The 24,919-nt window shown below is 60.8% G+C and overlaps 1 protein-coding gene and 1 long non-coding RNA gene across 8 annotated transcripts in view; both read left to right on the forward strand.

The window, feature by feature from the left end:
* KCNH2 (potassium voltage-gated channel subfamily H member 2) overlaps positions 1–17,754 on the forward strand; it is a 35,908-nt gene extending 18,154 nt beyond the window's left edge. For 2 of the 7 annotated variants that reach the window (XM_086398148.1, XM_086398147.1), the window contains exons 3-15: positions 2,255–2,419; positions 4,118–4,588; positions 5,151–5,362; positions 9,915–10,343; positions 11,062–11,449; positions 11,737–11,936; positions 12,388–12,640; positions 13,764–13,957; positions 14,218–14,317; positions 14,914–15,186; positions 15,276–15,462; positions 15,770–15,947; positions 17,209–17,754. In XM_086398148.1, coding sequence (XP_086254274.1) covers positions 2,255–2,419; positions 4,118–4,588; positions 5,151–5,362; positions 9,915–10,343; positions 11,062–11,449; positions 11,737–11,936; positions 12,388–12,640; positions 13,764–13,957; positions 14,218–14,317; positions 14,914–15,186; positions 15,276–15,462; positions 15,770–15,947; positions 17,209–17,337 — 3,179 coding nt within the window. In that variant the 3' untranslated portion in view covers positions 17,338–17,754. Of the gene's footprint in view, positions 1–2,254; positions 2,420–4,117; positions 4,589–5,150; positions 5,363–6,993; positions 7,391–7,859; positions 8,009–9,914; positions 10,344–11,061; positions 11,450–11,736; positions 11,937–12,387; positions 12,641–13,763; positions 13,958–14,217; positions 14,318–14,487; positions 15,187–15,275; positions 15,463–15,769; positions 15,948–17,208 lie in introns of those variants that run through there. The other 5 variants (XR_015163087.1, XR_015163088.1, XR_015163089.1 and 2 more) reach the window with 5 other exon arrangements.
* Positions 17,755–20,941: 3,187 nt separating this feature from the next.
* LOC147373449 (uncharacterized) lies at positions 20,942–22,592 on the forward strand. Its single transcript, XR_015163090.1, has 2 exons — positions 20,942–21,097; positions 22,081–22,592. It is a non-coding gene; the product is annotated as an uncharacterized LOC147373449 (long non-coding RNA).
* Positions 22,593–24,919: the final 2,327 nt, after the last annotated feature.

A 24,919-nucleotide genomic window follows, 5' to 3' on the forward strand; every position in this document is an offset into this window, starting at 1 on the left:
AACACCACGGCCGAGCTTCAGCCGGGCCATGTCAGAGGCCGGAGGTCAGAGGACAGGAGCAGCTACTGGAGGGGAGACCCGGACAGAGCCTCCCAGGTCAGGTCTTGTGCGCTGAGCCATGAGGGCCTGGGTGAGTGGAAGGGCTTTGGGGTGGGGCGGAGAATTCCTGGCCAGCCCCTCCCCTGGCCCAGCCTCCCTCATCTCAGTGCTTTCCTGTTTCCCTTGGTTTTAGAGGATCTCCATCCCGAGATTAATCCCATAGCTGTTAGAATCGCTGCTCTGCTGCCTCTCTTAGCCCTGTCCCCAGCAGATCTTCCTTGAGCCCGGCCAGCCTCTCCTTTTGTGCTGGGACTTGTCAGGTTCTTGGTGAAGCTTCTGCCGTACTCCCCAGACATAGCCCCCCCAGGCCTTTTTAGCCGCCAGCCCCTCCAGGTTGTTGGCCTTGACTTAGTTCACCCCAGCCATGGCCCCTCCAGAATCCAGTCCCCATCCTTGACCCCTCCCCTACCATCAGCACCACCCCATCACCAAGCCCTCTGGCCAGCGCCTGCTCCCTGGTCCATTGTTCTGGCTGCTAGGCCTGTCAGAGGGGACACAGACACTGGCGAGTTAGGTGCCTGCAGTTCACAGGACACAGATGAGCACCAGGAAAGAAGTCTCTGCCCTGGAAGAGGAGATGAAGAGTATGCTTGGTCCCCATTGGGTCCCTGGAGGAGGAATGGGATGTTAACGCACCTTCTTGTTGCAACAGCAAGGGCTTCCTGCAGGGGGCGATTCTGAGCTGGGCCTTAGGCAGAGCCTGAAAGCCCACAGGGTCTCTTTCAGAACTAACTAGAGAGGAGGGTGAGTGGGCCGGGTCCTGGTCAGGGCAGAGGCATATTGGGTACATTTGGCCTGGTGAACTGACATCACCTGGAATAGGGGCCCTGGTGGCCAGAGAGAGGTTGGGAGGGGAAAGAAAGTCAAGAAGAGAGAAAAAGACAGATGTCTCTCACCAGAGTCAGAGATGAAAGATCTAGAAACAGTGCTTCTTGACTCTGGTGAATTTCTAATGTGTTACAGACCAGTTCTTGTTGTTCAGTCACTCGTCTGTGTCCCACTCTTTGCGACCCAATGGACTGCAGCACGCCAGGCTTCCCTGTCCTTCACCGTCTCCCAGAGTTTGCTCAAACTCATGTCCATTGAGTTGATAATGCCACCCAACCATCTCATCCTCTGTCGTCCCCTTCTCCTCCTGCCTTCAATCTTTCTCAGCATCAGGGTCTTTCCCAATGAGTCAGATCTTTGCATCAGGTGGCCAAAGGATTGGAGCATCGGCTTCAGCATCAGTCCTTCCAATGAATATTCAGGACTGATATCCTTTAGGATGGACTGGTTTGATCTCATTGCAGTCCAAGGGACTCTTGAGTCCTCCAACACCACAGTTCAAAAGCATCAGTTCTTCGGCGCTCAGCCTTCTTTACAGACCAGTACTGGTGTGAAATGCAAAAACCATATGCTTGGCTATTGTGGCAATGTCAAATTGCTGTAAAGCTTTTGAAACTCTAGCTCTCAACTTCTGCACTTCTTGTGGGCAACACACCATCTGGGGACTGAGAAAGAGGAGCAAAAACAGAACAAGGGGCCAGGGTGCCGGCTAACCTGTAGTGTTCAGTGCATGCCAGGCACTACACTAAGCGCCTGGCACGTGTTGACTTACTGGCCACAACTCATGAGGAGAGAATGGTCATCGTTCCCATTTTTGAGATGAGGAAAATGAAGTACAAGTAGGGTAAACATGGAAGAAAAGGCATGTGTGACTAGGCAGCAGAGCTAGGATCTGGACCCTGAGATCCTGGGCTTAAAGTCTGGGCGTCCCCTCTGGGCTGCACCGTCTTGCCTGAGGAAGAGCAGAGGTACAGCGTGAGAGGAGAGGGGAAGTGATGCAGGAAGAAAGGAAGGAGCAGAAGGCAGTGCGAGGAGAAGGCACACGGGGAGAGAGGCCAGGAGCCGCATGGCTGGCAGAGAGAGAGGAGGGGAGAGCTCTGGAAGGGGAAAGCTGGCGTGGCCCATCAGGGAGGCGGCTCTGGCTGCCACGTGGTAGGAGGTGGCAGGGTGGGGCAGGAGACGCTGGCGAGACGAGGGGGCAACACTGGGCTCGGGAGCCGTGGGGGCGTCAGAAGCGGACAGGCCCCTTCAGGTTCTGGAGTGGGGTGGGGTGGCGGGGGTGTCCATCCCACCTGGGAGCACAGGGGCCCGTGTCCTCACTTTGCAGGGAGCTGCTTCCTGTGCCTGGTGGATGTGGTACCTGTGAAGAATGAAGATGGAGCCGTCATCATGTTCATTCTCAACTTTGAGGTGGTGATGGAGAAGGGCCTGGTGGGGTCGCCGGCCCGGGACACCAACCACCGCGCCCCTCCCACCAGCTGGCTGGCCGCCGGTAAGTGCAGCGGTGCTGTCTGGCTGGTGCAGGAATATATGGCTTCCCTCCCCTGGGGTCATGAGGCTACCCAAGGCCAAGGTTCTGCAGGCAGCGATTCGGAGGCAGGTTCAGGAGGACACCTTTCAGAGATGGGGAGTGAACACGAAGGATATGGCCAGTCCCATGCGGCTCAGCGTGGACAGATGGTATGGAGTGACCGAGTCCAGACTCCGCTTTCCTTCGGGGGCAGGATCACAACTGGCTTCACAGCCTTACCGGCTTGGGTTCCCCCTCCAGCAGCCCCCTAGGAGTGGTCCTCTCTCCAGCCCCAGGGACGGTGGGGTTCCCCCTTCCTGGCTGGCCCTGGTCACTCCAGGGCAGCTCCCACTGCTCATGAGAAGGCCTCGTCTCCCTCATGGACTCAGCTCTGGGACGTTTCTGCCACTGGTCCTAGCTCTGGACTGGTTGCTTGCCGGATACTTGAGAACATGAGGGGACTGCTTCCTGGGGCTAGAGACAGGGAGGCCTCACCTCATCCTCCTGTGACTCAAAGGCTCAGACACCACCCCGCCCATCCCCTTCTGTGGCCTCTTTGGATTTAATTTTAAATGTTCCCTCAGAGTCAGGGCAAAAGAAACCGCCTCTGGTTTCTCAAGCTCTAAAACAGCAGCCTCAATAAAGCTGGCCCGACCTCTCCCATGGGTACCACCCGTAAGGTGGCGGGGTACAGCAGGAACCCGTGGCATCATTCCTTCTCCACTCAGATGCAGGCTCTGCCAGCTCTTGTGTTCAGTTCAGTTCAGTCACTCAGTCATGTCTGACTCTTTGCAACCCCATGGACTGCAGCACGTCAGGCCTCCCCGTCCATCACCAACTCCCGGAGTTTACTCAAAGTCCTGTCCATTGAGTCGGTGATGCCATCCAACCATCTCATCCTCTGTCGTCCCCTTCTCCTCACGCTTTCAATCTTTCCCAGCGTCAGGGTCTTTTCCAATGAGTCAGTTCTTCGCATCAGGTGGCCAAAGTATTGGAGTTTCAGCTTTAGCATCAGTCCTTCCAACGAATTTTCAGGACTGATTTCGTTTAGGATGGACTGGTTGGATCTCCTTGCAGTCCAAGGGACTCTCAAGAGTCTTCTCCAGCACCACAGTTCAAAAGCATCAAAAGCTTCTGTGTGACCTCCCACGTATGACAGAACTCACTGATGCCTGAATTTCTTCCAGTCTAAAAAGTGGAGATACTGACACCCACTGGGCGCAGTTGGGAGAGTCACAGGTGGTTTGCTGGAGAACCCCCCTCACGGGGGATGTGAGGCTCAAAAGACAGTGGTTTATTATTGCTGGAGTCTTAGATAAGATTGTGTTCTAGGCCAGTGTTCTCCAACCTTTGTGGCACGAGGGACGGGTTTCCACCCATCAGGGGTTGGAGAGGGGAGATGGTTTCCAGATAATTCAAGTTTCTTGATTTCTGTTATTGTTACATCAGCTCCACCTCTGGGCATCAGACATTAGATTCCGAGGTTGGGGACCCCTCTTCTAAACTTCTTTGGAGACTTGAGTCCTGTGTAGCAGGGATGGGGGTGGAGGGGTGCCCTCCAGCTATCGGGGCCCCCACTTTCCCTCCTCCTCCCCTTGGTGACTGGAGCTCCAGCTCCTAGGCCTTGCCCTCTCCCAGGCTGCTGGGGCCACGCACCTCCCCTCTGCCCCCCACCCGCAGGCCGCGCCAAGACCTTCCGATTGAAGCTACCCGCGCTGCTGGCCTTGACTGCCCGGGATTCGTCGGTGCGGCCGGGTAGCGCAGGCGGTGCGGGCTCCCCGGGGGCCGTGGTGGTGGACGTGGACTTGACGCCCGCGGCCCCCAGCAGTGAGTCCCTGGCCCTGGATGAGGTGACGGCCATGGACAACCACGTGGCGGGGAGGGCGGCGGAGGAGCGGCGTGCGCTGGTGGGTCCCGGCTCGACGCCGCCCCCGCCTCCTCCGCCGCCTCTGCCGGCTTGTGTGCCAGGCCCGCATCCATCGCCCCGGGCGCACAGCCTCAACCCTGATGCCTCAGGCTCCAGCTGCAGTCTGGCCCGGACGCGCTCACGAGAGAGCTGCGCCAGCGTGCGCCGGGCCTCCTCTGCCGACGACATCGAGGCCATGCGCACCGGGGCGCTGCCCCCGCCACCGCCGCGCCACGCCAGCACCGGTGAGGGTCACCCCCACCCCACCCCATGCAGGAACTGCCCCACCGCCGGGTCCCCACCCGAAGGACCTCAGCTTCCTCCCTCTCCGCCCTGTCCTGTGTGCCTGGGAGATGGAAATCCTATTAAGCACTTATTTAATCCCATTAAGTAGCCTTTTACTCCATTAAACCGTGCATTCATCCCTGTTGCATTCTTCTACTCTGGGAGCCGGTGTGGGCCAGGAGCTGGCACTCCCAGGCCTGCCTGCAGCCGGGATGCCCACGGGGGAGTCAGGAGGGCTGAAGAGGCCTCAGGGGCCCTGCCGCACCACCTGGGCCTGGGGCAGGCTCCCAGTGCCTGTTGAACAGACCCCAGTGAAGGCTTTTGCTCCTTCTTTTTCTCCTAGTGCCTCAGGGGCCTGCTTCCATAAAGTGGGGAGGGGTTCTGGCCTCACTTATTTCTCAGGGACACTGCTCCCCCCGTCTCCTGAACTGGCCTGCCTTACTGCCCAGCTCTGAGTCGTCGACCTGACGGCCTTTGCCCCTGCCTGCCTGCCGCCCTGACAGCCTCTCCCCTCCACCCCAGGGGCCATGCACCCCCTGCGCAGCGGCCTGCTTAACTCCACCTCTGATTCGGACCTCGTGCGCTACCGCACCATCAGCAAGATCCCCCAGATCACCCTCAACTTCGTGGATCTCAAGGGCGACCCCTTCCTGGCTTCGCCCACCAGCGACAGGGAGATCATAGCCCCTAAGATAAAGGAGCGGACCCACAACGTCACCGAGAAGGTCACCCAGGTAGGCGAGCCTGGCCCCCCACTCACCTGGGAGGAGCTTGGAGGGGATGGAGGGGTGCAGTCAGTGAGGGCTTCCTCAAGGTGGTGGCTGGGGGTGGGGGTGGTGTTTCAGTGCTGGGACGAGAGAAGAGTCTGAGAGCTCCTGGAGAAAGGGAGCCTGGAGTGGGGAAGCCCGGGGAGGGGGCAGGTACAGGGGATAGGTGGATGGGGCTTGGGGAGGACAGGGCAGTCGAGGCTGGGCACCTGGTAGGGTCAAGGTGGGTGGGAGAAGGCAACCATGAGGCACAAGGGGGTCTGCGCACAGGGTGTGGTAAAGACATACTGGAGGCAAACCAACAGGCTTCACATCAGAAGGGGCCACAGAGGTCAAGGTGGCTTCCCTGGTGGCTCAGACAGTAAAGAATGTGCCTGCATTGCGTGTGACCCGAGTTCGATCCCTGGGTTTCAGAAGATCCCCTGGAGAAGGGAATGGCAACCCACTCCAGTGTTCTTGCCTGGAGAATCCCATGGACAGAGGAGCTTGGCAGGCTACAGTCCATAGGGTAGCAAAGAATTAGACAGGACTGAGCAACTCACACACCCAGAGGTCAAGGTTGGGGGGTCCTGATTCTTCTAGGCTAATGTGATGAGCCAGGCTGGGGTTGGGGACCCAGTGCCAGGATGACCCAGAGGTGCCCACCCCTGTCTGCAAGCCACAGAAGAGAAGAGTTTCCTTCCCAGGTTGGGAGGGGACTCGATGGAGGTTGGGGAACACATAGAGAGAGGGTCAGGTCTTTGAATCCTGGGCTGGAGAAGACTGCCAGTCTTGGGGGGAAACTGCCCAACGTTGCCCAGTGCCAGAACCAGCCTGGTGTCCTGCCTCGTCTTGGCAGCAAGATCACATATCTGCACGACTCCCTCCGCCCCCAGCCACTGCCCAGTCCATCCCAGCCCCTTCCCATCCTGGCCTGGGGGGTAGGGGAGGGTCAGGACTGAGGAGCCAGAGACAGCCAGCGACCCTGTTGCCCCCTCCAGCCCCTTTGGCAGCAGTGACCCGAGTGAGGGAGCTGTCCGTCTGCCGGGGCCTCCTCGGCCCTCCTCCTGGCCCTGCTCCCGCTGCTGCCTCTGGCTCTCTGGGTCTCTGCCAGGTCTCCAGCCCCTTGGCCTTGACTCCAGAACCTTCCCCCAACATGCTGGGCCCCTTATCTGGCAGCCGACCCCCACTCCCCTCCACCACCGCCCTCTCCCCTGGCCCCACCTGGAGCCCTGCCTGCCACCCTGCTCCCGCGTGCCCACGGGGTGTGCTGTTTGTTGTGTTGTGGGCTCTGTGTGTGTGTGTGCGCACACACGCACGCGTCTGTGTGTGCCAGTGTGCGGGTGTGTTCCTGGGCTCTCTGGTCACCGGGCAGGCAGTCTCTCTGTTTCTGGGTGTCTGTCTGACTCTGGCCGGCGGGGCGGGGGTGTTGAAGGGCCCATTAATCTGCAGTGACAGGCCGGGCTGCCGGGGGCCGGGGGAGGGGCGCGGGCTGCAGGAGCGGCTGCAGCAGGAGCCCCGGGCGGGGGCCGCGGGGGAGGGGGCCTCCGGCCGGCCGGGCGGGGTGGGGGTGGGGACCCGAGAGGAGGAGGGGCCGGCTGGAGGAGCTGGAGGTTCCGAGAGCGCCGGGCGCCGGCTGCTGGGCTGGCAGCGGGCAGAGCGCAGCTCCCGGCCGTGGGGCCCGCACCGGGGTTGCGGGAGGAACCATGGGCCGCCCTAGCCAGGTGGGCTGCTGGCCACACTCCCTGCCAGGGTGACCCCAGCCCTGAGGCCCAGCCCCGGCGACCCTGGCCGCCAGGCCAGAGGCTGCCCTGGGAGCCAGGCCGCCAGCCTCTGGGGTGCAGGTGAGGTGCTGGCGTGGGCCCTTGGGGCCCCAGGGCAGGCAGGCTGGGGGGAGCCAAGTCCTCCATGGCGGCCCCGTCGGGGAAGGCGAGCAGGACAGGGGCCCTGCAGCCCAGGGCCCAGAAAGGCCGGGTGAGACGGGCCGTGCGCATCTCCAGCCTGGTGGCCCAGGAGGTAGGTGTTCCCCCCAGCTCCCCTCTTCCCCCCGCCCCCCACCCTCCTGCGGGTCCAACGCGGCTCTGAGGGCTCTGGCTCCAGGTCAGGAGAGGGCTTCCGAGGTGCAGGATGGTTTTGAGGGCGGGGAATCCCCGGGAGCTGTGGCCCGGCCTGTCCCACTCTTGGCTCCAGCTTGTTCTTCTCCAGTCCCGCTGGGCCTAGGTGGACAGTGTTTGTCTTGCCAGGGCTTCCTTCCTCCTTGGCCTTCCTGGCCTGGCCTTCTAGCTGGATACACGGAAGGAGGAGAGGGGAGAACAGGAAAGTGTGTGCCCCAGAGAGCTCGGTGGGGAGCTGGGGGTGGCGTGGGGCGGGGAGGAGGGGAGCCACTCCGGCTTCCACCCCACCTCCCCTGGTGCGCAGGCAGCAGCTGGGCCTGGCGCCCAGGCCCGGGGCCCCACCCCGCTAGCACTCTGTGCCTTGGGGGTGGACTCTGGGGGTGAGGGAGGCATGGGCTGCTTCAGGGGTCTGGGTTTGGGGGCTGGGGGTCCGAGGCCACTGGATGAGCGGAGAGGGTCGTCTGAACCAGGCACCTGGTCCAACCTGAAGAGCTGGTTGTCCCCCCGGGCTGACAGCTTGGTAGGCACCTCTGGGGAGCCACCTCTCCACATTCCCCCCACCCAGGGGCAGCGGGGTGGGGTGAGGGGCTCTGTCACAGAGCCAGGGGCCAGCTCAGGATGGCAGGGGGAGCTGGAGGCGGCTCAGGGTGCGGTCTGAGCACCCTTACCTCTGTTGCCGGCACCTGAACCCTCTGCCTTGGCTCTTGCGCTCCCCCCAGTGCAGGGACAGGTATGGGGGGGGTGGATTCTCTCAGCCACAGGTTGAGCTCAGGTTGAGCTTAAAAGAGCTTTAGCATTCTGTGTGACCGTGGGTCAGGGGAGGTTACACGCCCACCCAAGTCCAAGGCGGTGTGCTGAGCTGTTGGCTGCAGACTTGAGCTGGGCCGGGGCCTGTAAGATGGGGTCTGTGGGTCCCGGGCTGGTGCCCTGGGCTTGCCCCCGGCGTGTGCTTGTGCCTGGGGCGGGGCTGGCCCTGCTGTGGGCAGATGCGGGGGGGTGGTGGGGGGCAGGATCACATTTATCAGGTGTGGTCCAGCACAGCCCAGGGGGCCTGGCCACTCAGTGGGGTGAGGAGCCCCTGCAGGAGCCTTCTTCTGCCTCCTGTCTGCTGGGTCCCTGGTCAGTTCTGTTTTTTCAACCCTCTCTTGATCCCAGGAAGGTCACTGCCCCATGTTCTCTGCCTTAAGGAGCGAGTGGCTGGGGCCGAAGTCTGGGCAGAAGTTGGGGCCTCGAAGCCACAGACTCCTTCCCCTGCCCCAGACCCCATCGCGTGCCTCCAGAGAGCCCCTGTGGTTACCCTCGGGGTGGCCAAACCCCCAGCCGCAGCCGGTCTTAACTTCCAGTTACTTCTGCTAAGGAGGTGCCTTCCAAACAGTCCATCTGTTTGTAAGGGTGGTTCCAGGGGGGGTCCCCAGCATGAACGTGAATGGGAGTCTTTGGGGCTCCACCCCCTCCCCAGGACAAGGCCTGAGGATGTGGGCCCTGGCATTTTGTGCTGTTCCTGCAGGGCCGGCAGCCTTGGCTCTTAAGGGGGAGGGTGGGTGAGGCCTTGCACCTGGCTGCCCAGGATGGCAGAGCCAGGCTGGGAGAGTTTGGGGATTGCGTGGGGGCAGGGGGAGGCCCCAAGGGGACAGGCCAAGGCTCCCAGGGTGGCGTGGGAAAGCTGGTCACAGCTCTTCCTAGTTTGGCTTGGGGGTGGGGGTAGGTGTGGTGGCTGCTGTCCGCAGATCTGGGTGGCGTGCCGCCTCTGCCTGAGTGATGAGGGGCAGGATGAGAGACGAGCCTGGGTGGGCTTGGGGGTCATGTCTGAGTGGCGGCCCCAGGCAAGGGTGAGTAGGGAGAGGGGAGCAAGTGTCATGGTGTCTCCTCTCCTGGGTGCCAAGGGACCTGAGTCTGGGTGGCTGGTATCCTTGGGTCAGTGGCAGGAAGGGATACTTAGGCCCTCAGTCCCTGGGCCACCAGCAACGGGACTTGCAGGGAACCACAGTGACTACCGCTGTTTACATCGCCCTGGGCTGGAAGCTGTAGTCCTTGGAGCATTTGCTGGCAGACACAGTGGTGTATATGGGACGTGTGTGTGTGTGTGTGGTTGCCATGGGGGTGAGCAAGGTGGAAGTTATATCCACAGCTGTGGGTCTGTATCGCTGGTGGGGAGTCGTGCTTGTGGGCGTTACTGTGAGGTGCCCTGGACTCAAGAGCCAGCCAGGAGGCCACATGGGGAATGGCAGTCAGCAGCCATGTCCACGCGGTTGAGGGTGGGCTGGGTGGGCCCCCCTCCTACACCCCACCTCCTACAGATCCCCTCTTACACCCCCTCCTCTTACTCTGCTTGGCCCCTTCTCTGAGGGCCCAGCCCAGGCGTCACAGGGCCTGTGGCCTGCCCTCCCCCGCCCCACCCTTCAGCGCCACCTTCCCCGCCCGCCCAGGTCCTGTCCCTGGGGGCTGACGTGCTGCCGGAGTACAAGCTGCAGGCGCCCCGCATCCACCGCTGGACCATCCTGCACTACAGCCCCTTCAAGGCCGTGTGGGACTGGCTCATCCTGCTCCTGGTCATCTACACCGCGGTCTTCACCCCCTACTCAGCCGCCTTCCTGCTGAAGGAGACTGAAGAGGCGCCCCTGGCCCCCGACTGTGGCTACGCCTGCCAGCCACTGGCTGTGGTGGACCTCATTGTCGACATCATGTTCATCGTGGACATCCTCATCAACTTCCGCACCACCTATGTCAACGCCAATGAGGAGGTGGTCAGCCACCCCGGCCGCATCGCCGTCCACTACTTCAAGGGCTGGTTCCTCATTGACATGGTGGCCGCCATCCCCTTTGACCTGCTCATCTTCGGCTCTGGCTCCGAGGAGGTGGGCTGGCCAGGAGGCATGGGGGCAGGGGGGAGGGCAGCAGGGGGTGGGGTGAGGGGGTGGCAGACGCACGGGGCCCCCAGCTCACCCCTGCCTGCACCCCTTTCCGTGCAAGCCGCTTCCTGGTTGTAAAGGTCCAGGGGCCCCGCCTTTTCCCAGTGTGTCTGTCCAGAGTGGCCACTGCCTTCTGATTCATATGAAAAGGCCTTGAAGCCGGTGGAGCTCTGGCTAGGCACCTGAGGGTGGGTGCACCTTTCTGAGCCCCAGTTGTTTCATCCTGGTTGTGGGGAACTGTGAGCCATTTGTTACTGTGAAGTGAAAGTGTTGGTCGCTCAGTTGTGTCCGACTCTTTGTGACCCCATGGACTGTAGCCCACCAGGTTTCCTCTGTCCGTGGGATTCTCCAGGCAAGAACACTGGAGTGGGTTGTCATTCCCTTCCCCAGGGGATCTTCCCAACCCAGGGATTGAACCTGGGACTCTTACGCTGCAGGTGGATTCTTTACTGTCTGAGCCACCCGGGAGTGGCACAAAAGGGGAATGGGACTCTGCCGGGCACAGCGGGTGGGAGGTGCTCCTACTGATATTAGGAGGAGGTTCTGGGGAGAGTCTTTGGGGATCTTCCCTCTGCTGCCTCCACACTGAGGGCTGCAGTGCCGCCCATGCTTCATCCATCACCACCCCCACTTCACCCCACTGATTATCTGCTGCTCCCCGTAGCTGATTGGGCTGCTGAAGACGGCGCGGCTGCTGCGGCTGGTACGTGTGGCCCGGAAGCTGGACCGATACTCGGAGTATGGGGCGGCCGTGCTCTTTCTGCTCATGTGCACCTTCGCACTCATCGCGCACTGGCTGGCCTGCATCTGGTACGCCATAGGCAACATGGAACAGCCGCATATGGACTCCCGCATCGGCTGGCTGCACAACCTGGGCGATCAGATCGGCAAGCCCTACAACAGCAGCGGCCTGGGCGGCCCCTCCATCAAAGACAAGTATGTCACCGCCCTCTACTTCACCTTCAGCAGCCTCACCAGCGTGGGCTTCGGCAACGTGTCCCCCAACACCAACTCAGAGAAGATCTTTTCCATCTGTGTCATGCTCATTGGCTGTGAGTGCACCCCTGGGGGCGGGTGTGGGCACAAGTCACACAGGAGAGGGAGGGTGTTAGAGGGGCCTGAGTGGGCGCCCCCCACCCCCCAGGGGCCCCCATCACAGTGCTGGGAACACCAGGGCAGAGGCACAAGGCAGGGGCTGAGGAGCGTGTGTGCCCGGGCTTCTGTGCATGCATCTCACGTGTGTGCTCACACTGAGGCGGGAGTGTGTGTTGGCACTGACCTGGTGCTGGGGTGGACAGGGTCCCTCGGAGGCTGACGGCCCCACTTACCCCGCCCCCAGCCCTCATGTATGCCAGTATCTTCGGCAACGTGTCGGCCATCATCCAGCGGCTATACTCGGGCACGGCGCGCTACCACACACAGATGCTCCGCGTTCGGGAGTTCATCCGCTTCCACCAGATCCCCAACCCGCTGCGCCAGCGCCTTGAGGAGTACTTCCAGCATGCCTGGTCCTACACCAACGGCATCGACATGAATGCGGTGAGGGCCCGGGCTGGGCTGGGGGCAGGGTGCCGGTGGGGACTCCTCTGGGTTCGCCAGAGTCACGCTCCCCCCCACCCCGGCCCAGGTGGGCCCAGGTAGTGCTGGAAGGACCCTGAGAGGTAGTTACCCTCCCTCTGCCCGTGGAGTTCATTTCCTGGGCAAGTTCTCACTTTGGGGCAGGCTCTGGGTGATCCGTGGTTGATCCACAGGACAGCCCCAGGCAGGAGATGGTCTCCATGCCTCACACACTAGAAGGTGGAGGTGAAAGCAGGGAGGTGTCGTCCCAAGGGTGCACAGTCTGCAGGGAGGAGGGGTGGAGCTGGCGTGGACGCCCAGGGCCTTCCTCCGATAGATCCTGGACGTCCTGGTGCTCCCTGCTGGCTCTCCAAGGTGGGGGGTGGGAGTGGACTCCCAGGAGAGGGCGTCCTGAGCCGCCCCCCGCCCCCAGGTGCTGAAGGGCTTCCCCGAGTGCCTGCAGGCTGACATCTGTCTGCACCTGAACCGCTCGCTGCTGCAGCACTGCAAGCCCTTTCGAGGGGCCACCAAGGGCTGCCTGCGGGCCCTGGCCATGAAGTTCAAGACGACGCACGCACCGCCCGGAGACACGCTGGTGCACGCCGGGGACCTGCTCACAGCCCTCTACTTCATCTCCCGGGGCTCCATCGAGATCCTGCGGGGTGACGTGGTCGTGGCCATCCTGGGTACGGCAGGGACCGGGAGCTGGGCCCGGAGTCCCTGCCGCAGCTGCAGAGGCCCAGCCCTCGAAGGACACAGCCCTGGGGGCTGTGGCCCTGTGACTGCCCACAGGGGCCTTGGGCTCCTTTAATTCACCCAAGCTCAGGCCCTCCCAGGGGGCCGGGGAGAGGAGCCCTACCTGGTGGGGGTGTGGGGCGGGTGCTGCTGAATTCTGGAGGTTTCTGAATTCGGTTCCCCTTTGGGGGTCTCCTCAAGGGCTGCGACACTCTTTGTTTCTTAAAATGGGATCAAATCCAAATGTTCCAAGGTAGGCAGTGGGGGAGGTTGTGCAACTGATTCCCACTTAGGGCCACACAGTTCCCTGTGGTACAGCCAAACCCTCACTTCCAGAGCAGAGGGAATCTGCCCCTCTTCCCCTCGCATCCCTTCTTCTCTGCTCTACCTGTGCACGTGGACAGGTGTGCCTGGGTGCTGGGGACTTCCTGCCCTCTGCCTGTCCTCCCCTTGGCCCTGGCCACCTCAGGGCTGATGTGTCACAGTGGGGCTTAATGCTCGTGCCGCAAGCACCCCAAACACCACTGGAACCAAAGTTTTGCTAAACTGCAGTTGCTTTAACTGCATCCCGGTGTTTTCCATTCTGTGCCTGTGCTTACCTATGCTATCCTGTTTTCTCTCAGTAAACAAAATGCTGGTCTTGATTCACTACTGTGTTATGATCTGTAGCTTGAAGAACATGTTCATGGGGGTGCAGTGCTTAGCCAGGGGGTGTTTGGGAATGGGCTTTGGTGGGGGGGGCGCAATACCAGAGGAGTTAGAACCTAAGGAGGAAGCCAGGGTCTTGGGCAGAGCTGGGCATCCAGGCTGGAGCTGCTGGCTGGCCCTACAGTAGGTGGGAGGCACGGGTTCCTGGCCCTTCTCCTCCAGGGCACCGCACTGCACCTGTCCTGCCTTTGGGAGCTGGGGGCAGACGGGCTGGCTGGTGCCCCCCTGGCCCTGGGGGCTGGGGCTGAGCAACACGTGAGCAGACTGAGGGGAGGTGCCTGGCCAGGGTGACAATGCACGGAAGACAGGTGCCTGCTGCCTCCGCTGCCGCCCCCGGGGCTGAGCCCCCCTCTCGGTGGCCTCCAGGGAAGAACGATATCTTCGGAGAGCCTCTGAACCTGTACGCGCGCCCTGGGAAGTCCAACGGGGACGTGCGGGCCCTCACCTACTGCGACCTGCACAAGATCCACCGCGACGACCTGCTGGAGGTGCTGGACATGTACCCCGAGTTCTCTGACCACTTCTGGTCCAGCCTGGAGATCACCTTCAACCTGCGGGATGTGAGTGGGCCATGCGGCCGACCGCCCTGCTGGGTGGCTGTCCCTTCGCCGTGGGACCTTCTCTCTGGGCTTGTTTAATGGTATCTGGGGCAGACCAGGTTGTGAAAAGTGCCAGTCTCAGCCCTGGTCCTGCGGCGGAGCTTACACCCCACGGAGCGGGCATGCCCTGTTCCACCTCCATTGGTCATGAGAGGGTCTTCCCCGGGACCGGGCAGGGCAGGTGGACGCGGAAGGGCCCTGACACCGCTCTTGGGTTTCAGACCAACATGATCCCCGGCTCTCCGGGCAGCGCGGAGTTGGAGGGCGGGTTCAACCGGCAACGCAAACGCAAGCTGTCCTTCCGACGGCGCACGGACAAGGGTGAGGCGGGGGAGGGGAGGGGGCGGGGCCCAGGCGAGCCGGAAGGCGGGCGGGGGCGTGGCCCAGAGGGGGGCGGAGCAGAGGGCGGGGCCGGTGGGTCTGCTCCTCCCAGGCCCCACAGACCTTCCGTCCCCTACCATCAGCGTTCCCTTCTCACTCCATCCGTTCAGGCCAACTTGAAATGTCACCTCCTCCAGGAAGCCCTCTTCCACACTCCAGGGCAGGGGCGCGCCTAAGTATATTGGGTCCTCACAGGGCTGGCGTCTTGATGGGCGCTGCTTTGAACCAACGAGGGGAGGAAAGACAGGGCAAAGGAGGGAGAGGTGGCCAGCATGGCAGGGGAGGGCTAGGGCCCGGGGTCCCAGAGAGCCCCGCCCAGCAGTGCTACTGACCCAGCTCGGGCAGCCAGCGGTCACAGCCCATCTGGTCCCGCCCCCGGAGTTCTCAGTCCTCTTGGAAGTGGGTGAGAGCACAAGACAGGATTGGGGACAACCCAGGGCGTCCTGCCCCCGGTCCCCTCCCCTCCCCTCCCGGCCCTCCCCTCCTCTCTGTGCCACCTCCTGCCTTCTCTGAGGCCCGTTCTCTGTCTCCCACAGACCCGGAGCAGCCAGGGGAGGTGTCGGCCTTGGGGCCGAGCCGGGCGGGGGCAGGGCCGAGTGGCCGGGGCCGGCAGGGGGGGCCGTGGGGGGAGAGCCTGTCCAGCGGCCCCTCCAGCCCCGAGAGCAGTGAGGATGAGGGCCCAGGCCGCAGCTCCAGCCCCCTCCGCCTGGTGCCCTTCTCCAGCCCCAGGCCCCCCGGAGAGCCGCCGGGTGGGGACCCCCTGACCGAGGATGGCGAGAAGAGCAGCGACACTTGTAACCCACTATCAGGTAGGGTGAGCCCCTCCACCCCCCTACCTCTGCTCGGCAGGTGGGGCATGGGCTTCTCTTCTAGCCTCAACCCTGCTCTCTGGCTGCAGGCGCCTTCTCAGGAGTGTCCAACATCTTCAGCTTCTGGGGGGACAGCCGTGGCCGCCAGTACCAGGAGCTGCCTCGCTGTCCTGCCCCCGCCCCCAGCCTCCTCAACATCCCCCTTTCCAGCCCTGGCCGTCGGCCGCGGGGAGACGTGGAGACCAGGCTGGACGCCCTCCAGAGGCAGCTCAATAGGTGAGTGTCCAGGGGGACAGGCTAGGAGGTGTTGGACAGGGGAGTGCTGCAGTGTGATCTGTGGGTTTCGGGCAGTGTTGTCGGGTGCCGGTGGGGTGGGGGTTGTTTGCTCCATCTAGACCTGTGCATGTGTCCCAGCGGCTTAGCCCTCTCTTTCTGTTCGGAGACAAGCTGGGGCTGCCACACCTAGGATGGAGAGTTGGCCTGAGGGTTGACCAGCTGGCTGTCCACAGGGCGGTCCTGAAGTCACAGTTGCTGGTGTCTCCACTTCTCTGAGACCCAGAGCATCCTCCTCCTTCTCGCCCAGGCTGGAGACCCGGCTGAGTGCAGACATGGCCACCGTCCTGCAGCTGCTGCAGAGACAGATGACGCTGGTCCCACCAGCCTACAGTGCTGTGACCACCCCGGGGCCCCGCCCCGCCTCCACCTCCCCCCTGCTGCCCGCAGGCCCCATCCCCACCCTCACCCTGGACTCGCTTTCTCAGGTGAGTTCCCAGCACCCCCGGCCTTGCCTTTTCTACACTGATTTCACCCCAGGCCTGCTTTGCTGCCCCTTCTGTGGCCTTGGGCCCCAGCCTCCTCCCCTCCCCCATCCCTGCCCTCCTCCCAGGCAGTATTCTTGGAGGAGGAGGAGCTGTGAGCACAGAGCACAAAGCACGCAGAGGCTGGGACAAGGCAGCCCGCAGGCCGCAGGACGAGTGGTCTGCGTTCCCCTGGGGTCACCTGAAGGGCCGGGTCTACTCAGGGTGCCTGTGTCCATGGCTGCATGTGGAGGAGACTGTTGAGCCCTGGGGGGGCTGGTGGTGGGTGCTGGGTGCCAGTGCGCCCTTGGGACAGAGTCCCACGGCCCTGCTGACACCCCCGGGTCTGACTCTCCACTCGATCCATGACTTTCATGCTTGGCACTTTGCAGGGTTGTCCCGGAGGCTTTGGTTAAGCCCCAGGGTGGCCTTTCCGGTCGGCTTGTCTCCCCCACTGCTAGAGGTGGGCCTCTGTCATCCTTTGTCCTCTCCTGAATGGACCTGTGTGTTCCTGGCCTCCTGATAGGGCAGTGGTGTCTGGGTCTCAAGCTGGGGGTCCTTCGGGCACCCCGAGGTGGCCTGGGCTTCGCTGCCCCCCGCCCCCCAGCCCAGCATCTGCTCCCCTCCCATATGGTGCCTGCTCCTGTTTGCCGACACCAGGGCCCACGTCAGCAAATGTGCCAGTCTCCCTTCACAGCCTCCCCCGCAGAGATCTCACAGCAGACTCGTCAGCACCCACAAAGCCCCTCCCGCCTGCCCTGGCACTCTCCCTGGCCTTCCGAAGCCTGGCCGCCAGCCTGCCTCTGTTTCTAGGTCCCGGAGTCCTTTCGAGACTGCAGGCAGGAACCTTGTCTCTTTTTCTGTCTAGCTTTGGTGCCAGCTCAGGGCCCCTTATTCCGCGTCGGCGTTGAATCCAGCGGCCAGGTTCCCTGGGGAGGGAAGTGGCTGAGGTCTGGGGCTCCCTGCAGGATCAGACAGATGCTGCCTCGGGGTCCCCAGCTGCCCGGCCTGGCTCTTGTCCACCCAGAGCATATACCTCCACGTCCAGTCTTGCCCCCCTCCCTTGGCAGTTGGAGTCCTGCTCTGTCTCCCTCAGCTCTTCTCCTGTCTCCTCCAAACCCCCTCCTGTCTGGCCCCAGAGTTCCTAGACCCTCTCTCTTCTCTGACCCTTTCCCTCTCCCGCTCCTCGACTCTGGGCCCCCCACACTCTTTGTTTTCTCCACAGGTTTCCCAGTTCATGGCGTGCGAGGAGCTGCCCCAAGACGGACCCGCTCGACGCCTCTCCCTGCCGGGCCAGCTGGGGGCCCTAACCTCCCAGCCCCTGCACAGACACGGCTCAGACCCGGGAAGTTAGTGGGGCTGCCCAGTGTGGACACGTGGCTCACCCAGGGTTCAGTGCACTGCCTGGGCCCCTCCCCGTGGAGGCCCTGCCCGGGAGGCCCTGGCCGCCGACGGGAGAGGAATAGGAAGGCACGGCCCCTCCCCCAGCCCTTGGGGGCCCACCTCCTCCTGAGGTCCCCAGGGGCCCCGGTGTGGGGGGGCACAGGGGCAGGGACAGGGCCGGGCAGTGGATGGGGGTCTGTGGTCCCCCCACTGCCCTGGGGCAGTAGCTGGTCTAACTGCCCGGAGGCACCCGGCCCTGGGCCTTAGGCACCTCAAGGACTTTTCTGCTATTTACTGCTCTTATTGTTAAGGATAATAATTAAGGATCATATGAATAATTAATGAAGATGCTGATGACTATGAATAATAAATAATTATCCTGAGGAGACTCCAGTGGTGCTGGGAAGTGTAATAGCTACCTGCTGTATCCTGTGTTCGTGGCCATAGCATTGTGGGCATGGGCCAGTCCGTCTGTGTGCGCCGGGCCTGCAGGGGCAGCTCCAACATCTGGGTGTGGGGTGGGTGCAGTGAGGGGTGCTCCCTTGGGGCTGATACACATCACCTTCAGGGCTTTTTGCCTCCGGAGGGCCCTGCTTCCCTGTGGTCCTGGATTCAGGATGGCAAAGAGTTACCTGGACTGCAATGAATGTAGAGGTTGTCCTAATGAGATGCCGGGCCTGGGGTCCCACACTTCAGAGCCTTGGTGGCTAATGGATTGGCACACTGGCCCCTGAAACTGACCCCACGATGACGGCTGATGCAGCCATGCTCTCCCCCACACACAGCTCTTGAGCCCAGCCCATGCTGTTATATTTGGCCATGTCCCCAACTTGGCCTCGCATGCATGCCAAGTTCCTTCAGTCGTGTCTGATTCTTTGCCATCCCATAGGCTGTAGCCCGCCAGGCTCCTCTATCCATGGAATTCTCCAGGCAAGAGCACTGGAGGGGGATGCCATTTCCTCCCCCAGGGGATCTTCCTGACCCAGGGATTAAACCCGAGTCTCTCATGTCTCCTGCAGTGGCAGGTGGGTTCTTTACCACAAGCACCACCTGGGAACCCTTATCCTGACCTTTAACTCAGCCTCATGTGGATCCTGTATGATTGGGCTCCCACAGTGAACCGACTCTGGGCACGCTGGTTTTCTCAGCCCCTATCAGAGGCCCACTGATGTCTGCCTGCAGATGGGCCTCATCCACCTGCATCCCTTGGTCACCCGTGATCCTTGACCAGAGGAGCTGGAAGTTTCAGGGTGGCTCATTCCCATCCCTGGAGGAAGAAGTCAGATGTCCTGGGGTCAGTGAAGGGTAGAGGGCATGTGCATCTGTGCTTGTGTGTGCACGTGCTGCTGGTCTTGTGGGACCACACAGCCTCTCAGAGGAGCTGCCATTCAGTGGCCGAGTCAGGGCAGCTGCAGCCAGCAGGAGGAGCTGATGGGCATCATTGCTGCCCAAGGCCTCCAGGGCCACTTAATCCTACAACCCCCGAGCCTTTGAGCTGGGTTGGTTAACCTTGCTTTGAAGAAAACGCATTATATCTCAGGCCTGGGGTCAGGAGGCTACTGGGAGAAGACCCTGGTCTCTGAGCCACCTGAAGGTGCCCTTTGCCCAGATGGGGTAGGAGAGACGTTCCCAGTGGTCCTGCATCAGGGCCCAGGCTCCCCTCCCAGAGCGTGTGACCAGCAAGGGGCCCCTGTGAGTTCAGTGTGCCCTGGGGTTCGGGACCTGGAAGATGGGCATGGGGCAGAGAGGTGGGGAGAAGGTTTAGACCTCTGGGGTGTGGGGAGGGGTGACACAGAAGGGAGCCAGGCAGAAAAGGTAGCTTTGTGTGACAGGATCTGGCACACGTGTTCAGGGGTCTACACATGAAACATGAGCACGCATCTGTCCGTGGCTCACACGCAGGCCTCCCTGGTGGACTGATGTGCGTGGGTGCAGGGTGGGAGTTCTAGCTGGGGCAATGCCCTCAATCACGGGTTTCGGGCACAAGCGGGTGGCATCAGGATCTCAGCCCAGGGCACGACACAGACATGGTCAGAGGCTGCTGCGAGGCCGATGGCGAGAAGTGAAGGTGCAGACGAAGCTCACTCTGCTTGGCCCGGACGGGCCAAAGCGCAGGGCCGAGTCCCTGCCTCCGTCCTTCTTCCCATCTCCCCTGTCCTTAGAGCACCTTCTTCTGGGAGCTCAGCCCGATCCACAGCACTCTGTCCAAGGATGGGGGGCAAGGGCTGGGGGAGCCCGGGGGGGCCTGGGACAGAGGCTAGGGGCCAGCCCAGTGCATCAGCACTGTGTGCTGATGAGCAGAGGAGAGGAGAACTTCACGTGTGCTCTCTGGGCTTTGTATCAGGTTTGAATGGTGGTTATTTCTCTTCAGCACATGCCAACCCCCTGGTCAGCTGCCTACGGTCAGCTGCCTGGCCTGGAGTCCTGATGTATGCGCTTCCAGGGATGAGTGTGTGTGTGTGTGTGTGTGTGTGTGTGTGTGTGTGTGTGCGTGTGCAAGTGAACATGTCTATGCTCAGGGTGGGGGCGGGGCCAGCAGAGAAGAACCTCTAAGTGCTTGTCCTCGGTGAAAGCACATGGGTGCCCAGGGCTCGGTCCACTCCGTCCGGGTGAAGGAGCTTCCAGCGTGGCTGAAACACCAGGCCCAGGTCCCTGCCAGGAGCCGCCACTGAGATTTGAGAGGCTGGGTGGGGGACGACAGCCACGGTGGCTCCATCTCCTGACAGCTCCATCTGTCCAGCTGCATCATTGAACCCCTGACAGCCTGTAGAGGGAGGTGTCACTAGTCCACGTGAGGATAGTCATCTCAGGGTGGTCAGTGACTGGCCAGGGGTCATGCTGCAGGCAGATGGCATTGTGAAGCTCCAGGTTGCACAGGAGGGTGGCGGTGACCCTCAGATGCAACACTGGGGCCAACACTGGCCAGTTGCAGGGTGTGGGCTCAGATCTGGGCCTTGGAGGGGCCTGAGAGGCTGGCGAGGGTGCTGTGAATGGGCATCACAGCTCAGCATGGAGCCCAGCACAGAGACTGTCCATTCTCAGCCTGCTCTGTCCTCCCCACCCCTGGCCAGGTGGTAGCACTCTCCCCCTGATAGTCAGGAGGCCAGGCTCCACCCAACCCAGTAGTGCATAAACCCAAGCTATGCCTGTGTTCTGGGAACTCTCTGCTGGGCTGCATTAAGTTCTTGGGTAGGGTCAAGGCTGAAGGCTTCCTAGAGCAGTGGGGTAGCAGTGGGGTAGCCTTCAGGCCCTGCCCAAGAACCCTAACCCTAACCCTAAAGTGAGTGAAGTCGCTCAGTTGTGTCCAATTCTTTGCGATACCATGGTCTGTAGCCCACCAGGCTTCTCTGTCCATGGCATTTTCCAGGCAAGAGTACTGGAGTGGGTTTCTATTTCCTTCTCCAGGGGATCTTCCTGACCCAGGGATCGAACCTCGATCTCCCACATTGCAGGCAGATGCTTTACCATATGAACCCTAACCTTAACCCCCACTCTAGGCTGGTTGCACCTCAAGGGGGTCCTGCTGTGTCTCTGGCCAGGTTCTCAGGTGTGTTAGGTCGTGTGGGGGGCAATTCTGGGGGCTGGCTGGGGGTATGGCAGGCTATTTTCCACCACCGTGCATTACCCACTCCTTTAAGGTCCAACTTCATCTTTTTTTTTTTTTTTTAATAGAAATCATCAGTGAAAATGCTTTGGACAGGAGAGGAAGGACCTTCAGAAGCCAGTAGCCTGTGAGCCTGAGGGGCATCTTGTTACTGGGGGGCTCAGGAAGAGAGGAAAGAGGGAGGTGTGGGAACCAGTGTGCACCCCTCTGCCCCCAGGGGCCGGTCCTACAGCTGAGGGAGTGAATCACGTTCCCTGCTGGCCCAAGGCAATGAGCTATGAGTATTAGCTCTGTTGAAGGAGGGGCAGGGAGGCTTGTTTGACTTTGCAGGGACCCAACAGTGCTGGGCACTGGGGTATGCTCAGTGCTTCCCGAATGAAGGAAGGCAGGAAGGAAGGAAGGAAGGAGGGAAGGAAGGCAGGAAGGAAGGAATGCAAACACTGCTTTTCGCCCTGGGACGGAGACCCTCGGGCTGGAAGGAGACCCTCGGGCTGGATGGAGACCCTTGGGCTGGATAGAGACCCTTGGGCTGTGCAGGCAGGGTGGGGAAGTCCTCCAGTGGCTGGCAGAGCTGAAGTGGGCCTCTGCCCAGGGCTCTGGGCCCTCACCCTGGGCCTGCAGGTCACCACCTTCTCCTCCATGCCTGTCCTCAAGCTTGTGCTGCCCAGCTCTGTGGCAACTGCCTGCTGCTCCAGACCCGCTCCCTGGCCTTCCCTGTCACCTGGGCTCCCAGGGACACAGGACTCTGGTGGCGGAGAGTGGTGGGGAACAGTTCCCTTGTCTCCTGCAGGGCCGGCCACCCACTGCTGGGGGCTGTTGTCTAGAGCTCAGTGTTCTCCCAAACCAAGAGGACCAGAGGGGTGGGGCGGGACCTGGAGGGGTGCCTGTGGCCAGGCTTGGGCTGCCTCCCCCGACCCCCACCACTGCTCCTAAAGATCCAGGAGCCGAAAGAACAGAAGCACTCTGGGTGTGTCCCGGCTTCCTGACTCGTGACTGCTGCGCGGGGGTCCAGGTGCAAACTCGCCCCGCCCTGTCCTTACCGGGACTCCGCCCCTGCCCCGCCCCAGCAGCTCACGTTTCAGTCTCAAATAAGAATCATGGATCTTACAGGGGCTCATCCTTTGTCGTGAGCCTTGTTCTCACGGCCTGCCTGAAGTCCGACGCCCAGAGGCTGGCGGAAGCTGCTGGGTCCACGGCTGCCGAAGGAGGAGCTGGAACGTGAACGCCGGCAGAACTTTGCCCATGTCTGAGATTTCTAGAACCTTCTTCCCCCTGCAGGCTTTTGTGCCTTCTGCCCCTTTTGCCTCCCGGCCCTTTGTTTAGTGACTTCCTGCCGGTCCTCGGGTGACCCTTGGACACACTGGGGTGCGCCCCCTGCCGGGGCTGGGACCCTTTTCTGCCTTCCCCAGCCTGTTCTCCGTACCCTAGACTGCGGAGTCTTGGGGCTCGTCACCTCTGTGTCCCCCAACACCATGCACAGTGGCTCCCCCAGAGCAAGCACTCTATAATTTATTCACTTAATGAGCATTTCTGGATTTAGGGAGTAATGTGGCTCAGCTGGTAAAGAATCTGCCTGCAATGCGGGAGAAGGGAAAGGCTACCCACTCCAGTAGTCTGGCCTGGAGAATTCCAGGGACTGTATAGTCCATGAGGTTGCCAAGAGTCGGACACGACTGAGTGACTTTCACTTTCACACTTTGGCAGTAAAATCCTTACCCTCCAAAGGGCCTGTGTGCTTGACTTTGGGGGCCTGTGACTTCCTGGGCAGCCAGGGCTGAAGAAGGGACTCTGGGGTAACTGGCACCCCTTGAGCCTCCTCGGCCCATAAGCAGACACGGGTTCTCGTACCCCTGGGATGACCCCAGAAGGCCCACGTGGCTTACATCTTCTGCCCCACTCCTCTGGCTCCGCTGGGCTGGCGGGGCTCGCCCTTGGTCTGAGTTAGCATTAGGGAATAGTCTGGTGCTCTGGAGGGCTGGAATCCCTCCTGATGGGCATCTTGGGGGCACAGCTGGGTATCCCATGATGGCCACTGCTCACCTGGGCTTTGGGGAGGGCCCGCCTCTGCTTCTTATCACAGCAAGCTCATCGCCCTCTCAAATGCCGGGTCCTCAGCCTGGGTGTAGCTCCAAGCACAGTAGCTCCCTGACTTTTCCAGGCTCTGTTCTGCCACAGGGCAGGCGAGGAGGCCCTTTCCGCAGCCCACCTGCCCACGTCGCAGGAGCAGATGGCTGGAGCATGCCCAGGTCCTAAAGAGACAGATGGCTTCCTTCTCTTTGCCCGTAGGACGCAGCCCTCCTCGTCAGCTTGGCACCAAGGGTTCTCGTTTTCCTTTCCAGACTCACCTGCTCTTCTGCCTGCTGCTGCCACACGCCCGATGCTCCAGCCATGTGAGATTCCGTGCTGTTCACTGTGCTCGAGTTCTCCCTGCATCTTTCCATCTTTCCCTCTCTTTGGAAATAAACTCTATCCTTCCCCGCCTGGAGAGAAAGCCTTCCACTTCAAGTCCTAGCTTAGACGTCATCTCCTCCAGGAGGCCCTCTCTAGGTGTCTTGGTGGATTTAAACCTCCCATCGTTCTCCTGTCTGTCGTCTGAGAAAGGACTGGCAGAGTACTGGCGGTCTGTGTGTCTCCTGGAGGCCTCTGTTGTGGGGCCAGGGAGGTGGCAGGCACTTTGCCAGCGTGTCTTGCTCTGTCTCCACTTCCCAACTGGCTTCTGTGTGGATGGCTCCTGCCCGCCGCCCTCTGTGACTGCTCATTTGTCCTTTGATGGTCAAGGCTGAGAGAAAGTCCCCCTTGGGCTCTTCCGTTCCAGCTTCAGGTCTGCAGTACCCACAATCCCCCAGGTGGTGGCCAGGCCAGTGGGAACCGAAGGGCACTCGTCCTGGCTGCTCAGGGTGGCCTCCATTGCTCACACAGGTTCTGAGTAGGAGTCCTGGTGGTCCCACCAGGACAAGGGTCATGGAAAGCACACAAGCAGTGAGTGTAGTCTATCTTAAGTTCTCAAAAACATGGAAACAAATTTGAAGCATAAAGCCTTTCAAAGTGACTATTTGGCAGCAGTTTTCAGGTAATTGTATATCATAAAAGAGTGGTTGGTGTAAAAATCAGTGAGGATTCAGTAAAAGATTGAATAGTAACAGGTTTCTTTAAGCTGCATGGGTGTATGATATCAAACGCTATAAAGGCTCAATTTGGTCATCTTATTGCGGTAGAATTTAAAATAAAGTGATTCTTGATACTTTATTTCCTAAAAGTGTAAGTCAAGAATTTTTTTTTTAGCTAACTTTTGTCTTTCAAAAAAAAAAAAAAAAACAACAAAAACAAATGAGTTCCAAGGCATTTATTAACTAATTAGCTTCATTATTTTATAATCACACCTTACAAGTGAGCTGGAAGTCGACAAGAGCCAGCACTTAGAAACCCAAACAGGAGAATTTAGCTCAACTGTCCTACCATTATTTTAAAATTAGCAATAGCATAAGGCCTGGCTGCAAAAAGCTGAGATGCTAACTGGCAAGAAAATCAGTCATTAGGGAAACATCTCGGAGAGGCTCCCGCAACAGGGCAGCCGCACATAACGGCTTGGCTTCCTCTTTCTGCGCTGCCTGGTGATGACAACTGGGAAATCAGAGGAAACGTGATGGCCAGGGACACTCGGAAGGTCAAATGAGTCTGATCTTATGGTCTTAAGAGGCCTGCATGTGTTGTGTTTTAGTCACATCTGACTCTTCGTGACTCTGTGGACTCTAGCCTGCCAGGCTCCTCAGTCCATGGGATTCCCCAGGCAAGAATCCTAGAGTGGGTTCCCATTCCTCCTGTAGGGGATTGTCCTGACCCAGGAATTGAACCTGCATCTCTTATGTCTTCTGTATTGGCAGAGGGTTCTTTACCACGAGTGCCACTTGGGAAGCTTCTTAAGAGGCCTCATTTCAGTCAGTTCAGTTCA

This window comes from Bos grunniens, chromosome 4 (genome assembly GCF_055505025.1).
Source record: "Bos grunniens cultivar Pamir isolate PY7600 chromosome 4, Bosgru_T2T1.0, whole genome shotgun sequence".
Taxonomy (NCBI): Eukaryota; Metazoa; Chordata; class Mammalia; order Artiodactyla; family Bovidae; genus Bos; species Bos grunniens.